The sequence below is a fragment of the Rhinoderma darwinii genome (assembly GCF_050947455.1).
Source record: "Rhinoderma darwinii isolate aRhiDar2 chromosome 5 unlocalized genomic scaffold, aRhiDar2.hap1 SUPER_5_unloc_2, whole genome shotgun sequence".
Taxonomy (NCBI): domain Eukaryota; kingdom Metazoa; phylum Chordata; class Amphibia; order Anura; family Rhinodermatidae; genus Rhinoderma; species Rhinoderma darwinii.
The window spans coordinates 484660-490999 of NW_027461776.1; the positions used below are offsets into that span (position 1 = coordinate 484660).

A 6340-nucleotide genomic window follows, 5' to 3' on the forward strand; every position below is an offset into this window, starting at 1 on the left:
GGGGGGGGGGGGTGTCACTGCTACAACCCAACAAGAATGGTATGGGATGTGTTTGGTCTATAAAGGGTCGGACACTGACTTCCTATAGGGGGCAGTAGAGACACGGTTTTCTTTCTTCTGGAGTGGGGCTGTTTTACATACTTTTCCCCGGGAGCATCGCTCTCTACAAGTTACAGCGCCCTCTTCGAGCTGCTCCTTTCTCAGTAGTAATGGGGTATACCGTCCCCCCACTCACCTTTGACTATGACCAGCACCGAGCTGTAGGTCTGACCGGCCAGGTTGGACGCCGTGCACGTGTACAATCCATAGTCCATTTGTTTGCAAAATAAAATCTTCAGGACAAAGTTCTCCTGCTCGTCCTCGTAGACCACGTGTCGCCGTCCCTCCGTGATGACCTCCCCATCCTTCTTCCACACTATCTCAGGTTTGGGTTCGCCAGTGACAAAGCAGCTCATCTTGGCGTGTTTGCCCTCAGTCACGGTGCAGGTGCGGGTGAGGACACTCATGGTACTTTCACGGTTCATTTTGGGTGTAAGAGTGGCCGCCCTTTCATAGTCGAGAGACAACCCCAGACCAGCGAATGTATCCAGAGCTCCATAGCAGGTGGTGTTAGAGTCATAGGAGCCAATGATGGAAAGGTCGGTTTTCCGGATCTCCTCACGCCGTTTCTGGAGGTGGGACAGCAGCGAAGCCGTTTTACCGTATGAAGACTCCACAGCGTTGGTGCTATTGGCGTTAAGACTGCTAAAAGAGTCAATAGACAATGAAGCAGAGGACTTGGCCTGGCCGATACAGTTCTCCGCTCGACATAAATATGTCCCACTGTCGGAAAAGCGAATACAGTGAATCCGCAGAGAGCTGGACTCCCCAATGGACTCCACACGTATGCGGTGGGAATCGGCGGCTGTTCCCACCAGTCTCCCGTCCTTCTCCCAGGTTACCATTGGTGGTGGGTGGCCTTGTACCCGGCACTGGAAGGCGGCGTCTTCTCCCAGACTGACTCTGGAGGTGGTCGGCTTCAGAATAAAGTAGGGAGCACATTCCACCACCGCACTTTCCTCTCCCACCTTTATTGTGACAGCGGCAAACGCCTCCCCTATGTTGTTGATGGCTCGGCAGATGTACTGGCCACTGTCCACGAAGGCTAAATCATAAATGGTCATCTGGTAGAGTTCTCCATCTTCTACCATCTTGAAGCGACCTCCGGACTCCATCTGCTGTTTGTCCTTCTCCCAGGTCACGGTGGGCGCCGGATTTCCCACAATCTGACAGCTCAAGGTGGCATCTTTACCCACAGACATCATGAAGGCTTTGGGCCTGGTGAGGAAGCGCGGCACCCCGCTGAAGGAGCTGAAATCCATTGTGGATATCTGGAAAGAGAGAGAGGATAATAATTAGAGGAGATAATCAGCAAGAAGATGAAGATATTATTATAATGGACATTTCTGGGAAGAGGCCTCTCCATATTATACTAAACATCCCTCTAGGAGAGGTCAGGGACAAGTGGGAGATGGGAGGTCCTGCAAACAGAAGACGGCAGCTCTGGGTGTGACAGGAGAAGAAGACATAATGTACCAACACAACTGTAACTGCAGCTCTGGGTGTGACAGGAGAAGAAGACATAATGTACCAACACAACTGTGACTGCAGCTCTGGGTGTGACAGGAGAAGAAGACATAATGTACCAACACAACTGTGACTGCAGCTCTGAAGGTGACTGGAGTATAAGACATGATGTAACAAAAGAACAGGAGAGACCGCACACAGTGACAGGAGAAGAAGACATAATCTACCAACACAACTGTGACTGCAGCTCTGGGTGTGACAGGAGAAGAAGACATAATGTACCAACACAACTGTGACTGCAGCTCTGGGTGTGACAGGAGAAGAAGACATAATGTACCAACACAACTGTGACTGCAGCTCTGGGTGTGACAGGAGAAGAAGACATAATGTACCAACACAACTGTGACTGCAGCTCTGAAGGTGACTGGAGTATAAGACATGATGTAACAACAGAACAGAAGAGACCGCACACAGTGACAGGAGAGACCGCACACAGCGACAGGAGAGACCGCACACAGCGACAGGAGAGACCGCACACAGCGACAGGAGAGACCGCACACAGGGCAGGAGAGACTGCACACAGCGACAGGAGAGACCGCACACAGCGACAGGAGAGACCGCACACAGCGACAGGAGAGACTGCACACAGTGACAGGAGAGACCGCACACAGCGACAGGAGAGACCGCACACAGCGACAGGAGAGACCGCACACAGCGACAGGAGAGACCGCACACAGCGACAGGAGAGACCGCACACAGCGACAGGAGAGACCGCACACAGCGACAGGAGAGACCGCACACAGCGACAGGAGAGACCGCACACAGCGACAGGAGAGACCGCACACAGCGACAGGAGAGACCGCACACAGTGACAGGAGAGACAGCACACAGTGACAGGAGAGACCGCACACAGCGACAGGAGAGACTGCACACAGTGACAGGAGAGACCGCACACAGTGACAGGAGAGACCGCACACAGCGACAGGAGAGGCCGCACACAGCGACAGGAGAGACCGCACACAGGGCAGGAGAGACTGCACACAGCGACAGGAGAGACCGCACACAGCGACAGGAGAGACCGCACACAGCGACAGGAGAGACCGCACACAGCGACAGGAGAGACTGCACACAGCGACAGGAGAGACTGCACACAGCGACAGGAGAGACTGCACACAGGGCAGGAGAGACTGCACACAGCGACAGGAGAGACCGCACACAGCGACAGGAGAGACCGCACACAGCGACAGGAGAGACCGCACACAGCGACAGGAGAGACCGCACACAGCGACAGGAGAGACCGCACACAGCGACAGGAGAGACCGCACACAGCGACAGGAGAGACCGCACACAGCGACAGGAGAGACCGCACACAGCGACAGGAGAGACCGCACACAGCGACAGGAGAGACCGCACACAGCGACAGGAGAGACCGCACACAGCGACAGGAGAGACTGCACACAGCGACAGGAGAGACCGCACACAGCGACAGGAGAGACCGCACACAGCGACAGGAGAGACCGCACACAGCGACAGGAGAGACTGCACACAGTGACAGGAGAGTCCGCACACAGCGACAGGAGAGACCGCACACAGCGACAGGAGAGACCGCACACAGTGACAGGAGAGACCGCACACAGCGACAGGAGAGACCGCACACAGCGACAGGAGAGACCGCACACAGCGACAGGAGAGACCGCACACAGCGACAGGAGAGACCGCACTCAGTGACAGGAGAGACCGCACACAGCGACAGGAGAGACCGCACACAGCGACAGGAGAGACAGCACACAGCGACAGGAGAGACCGCACACAGCGACAGGAGAGACCGCACACAGCGACAGGAGAGACCGCACACAGCGACAGGAGAGACTGCACACAGCGACAGGAGAGACCGCACACAGCGACAGGAGAGACCGCACACAGCGACAGGAGAGACCGCACACAGCGACAGGAGAGACCGCACACAGCGACAGGAGAGACCGCACACAGCGACAGGAGAGACCGCACACAGCGACAGGAGAGACCGCACACAGCGACAGGAGAGACCGCACACAGCGACAGGAGAGACCGCACACAGCGACAGGAGAGACCGCACACAGCGACAGGAGAGGCCGCACACAGCGACAGGAGAGACCGCACACAGCGACAGGAGAGACCGCACACAGCGACAGGAGAGACTGCACACAGCGACAGGAGAGACCGCACACAGCGACAGGAGAGACCGCACACAGCGACAGGAGAGACAGCACACAGCGACAGGAGAGACAGCACACAGCGACAGGAGAGACCGCACACAGCGACAGGAGAGACCGCACACAGCGACAGGAGAGGCCGCACACAGCGACAGGAGAGACCGCACACAGCGACAGGAGAGACCGCACACAGCGACAGGAGAGACCGCACACAGCGACAGGAGAGACCGCACACAGCGACAGGAGAGACCGCACTCAGCGACAGGAGAGGCCGCACACAGCGACAGGAGAGACCGCACACAGCGACAGGAGAGACCGCACACAGCGACAGGAGAGACAGCACACAGCGACAGGAGAGACAGCACACAGCGACAGGAGAGACCGCACACAGCGGCAGGAGAGACTGCACACAGCGACAGTAGAGACCGCACACAGCGACAGGAGAGACCGCACACAGCGACAGTAGAGACCGCACACAGCGACAGGAGAGACCGCACACAGCGACAGGAGAGACCGCACACAGAGACAGGAGAGACCGCACACAGTGACAGGAGAGACCGCACACAGCGACAGGAGAGACCGCACACAGCGACAGGAGAGACCGCACACAGCGACAGGAGAGACCGCACACAGCGACAGGAGAGGCCGCACACAGCGACAGGAGAGACCGCACACAGCGACAGGAGAGACCGCACACAGCGACAGGAGAGACAGCACACAGCGACAGGAGAGACCGCACACAGCGACAGGAGAGACTGCACACAGCGACAGGAGAGACCGCACACAGCGACAGGAGAGACAGCACACAGCGACAGGAGAGACCGCACACAGCGGCAGGAGAGACTGCACACAGCGACAGGAGAGACCGCACACAGCGACAGGAGAGACAGCACACAGCGACAGGAGAGACCGCACACAGCGACAGGAGAGACCGCACACAGCGACAGGAGAGACAGCACACAGCGACAGGAGAGACCGCACACAGCGACAGGAGAGACTGCACACAGCGACAGGAGAGACCGCACACAGCGACAGGAGAGACCGCACACAGCGACAGGAGAGACCGCACACAGCGACAGGAGAGACTGCACACAGCGACAGGAGAGACCGCACACAGCGACAGGAGAGACCGCACACAGCGACAGGAGAGACCGCACACAGCGACAGGAGAGACCGCACACAGCGACAGGAGAGACCGCACTCAGCGACAGGAGAGACCGCACACAGCGACAGGAGAGACTGCACACAGCGACAGGAGAGACCGCACACAGCGACAGGAGAGACCGCACACAGCGACAGGAGAGACCGCACTCAGCGACAGGAGAGACCGCACACAGCGACAGGAGAGACCGCACACAGCGACAGGAGAGACCGCACACAGCGACAGGAGAGACCGCACTCAGCGACAGGAGAGGCCGCACACAGCGACAGGAGAGACCGCACACAGCGACAGGAGAGACCGCACACAGCGACAGGAGAGACCGCACACAGCGACAGGAGAGACCGCACACAGCGACAGGAGAGACCGCACACAGCGACAGGAGAGACCGCACTCAGCGACAGGAGAGACCGCACACAGCGACAGGAGAGACTGCACACAGCGACAGGAGAGACCGCACTCAGCGACAGGAGAGACCGCACACAGGGCAGGAGAGACCGCACACAGCGACAGTAGAGACCGCACACAGCGACAGGAGAGACCGCACACAGCGACAGGAGAGACTGCACACAGCGACAGGAGAGACCGCACACAGTGACAGGAGAGACTGCACACAGCGACAGGAGAGACCGCACACAGCGACAGGAGAGACTGCACACAGCGACAGGAGAGACCGCACACAGCGACAGGAGAGACCGCACACAGCGACAGGAGAGACCGCACACAGCGACAGGAGAGACCGCACACAGCGACAGGAGAGACAGCACACAGCGACAGGAGAGACTGCACACAGCGACAGGAGAGGCCGCACACAGCGACAGGAGAGACCGCACACAGCGACAGGAGAGACCGCACACAGCGACAGGAGAGACCGCACACAGCGACAGGAGAGACCGCACACAGCGACAGGAGAGACTGCACACAGCGACAGGAGAGACCGCACACAGCGACAGGAGAGACAGCACACAGCGACAGGAGAGACCGCACACAGCGACAGGAGAGACCGCACACAGCGACAGGAGAGACCGCACACAGCGACAGGAGAGACCGCACACAGCGACAGGAGAGACTGCACACAGTGACAGGAGAGACCGCACACAGCGACAGGAGAGACTGCACACAGTGACAGGAGAGACCGCACACAGCGACAGGAGAGACTGCACACAGCGACAGGAGAGACAGCACACAGTGACAGGAGAGACCGCACACAGCGACAGGAGAGACCGCACACAGCGACAGGAGAGACCGCACACAGCGACAGGAGAGACTGCACACAGCGACAGGAGAGACTGCACACAGCGACAGGAGAGACCGCACACAGCGACAGGAGAGACCGCACACAGCGACAGGAGAGACCGCACACAGCGACAGGAGAGACAGCACACAGCGACAGGAGAGACTGCACACAGCGACAGGAGAGACC

The 6340-nt window shown here is 58.7% G+C and overlaps 1 protein-coding gene across 1 annotated transcript in view; it reads right to left on the reverse strand.

Annotated features, from left to right (window-relative positions):
• The window catches only part of OBSCN (obscurin, cytoskeletal calmodulin and titin-interacting RhoGEF), a 297141-nt gene extending 295780 nt beyond the window's left edge, over positions 1–1361 (reverse strand). The window contains exon 1 of the mRNA XM_075847538.1: positions 236–1361. Within this exon, the coding sequence (XP_075703653.1) occupies positions 236–1361 (1126 nt within the window). The remainder of the gene's footprint in view (positions 1–235) is intronic.
• Between the last annotated feature and the right edge of the window lie 4979 nt (positions 1362–6340).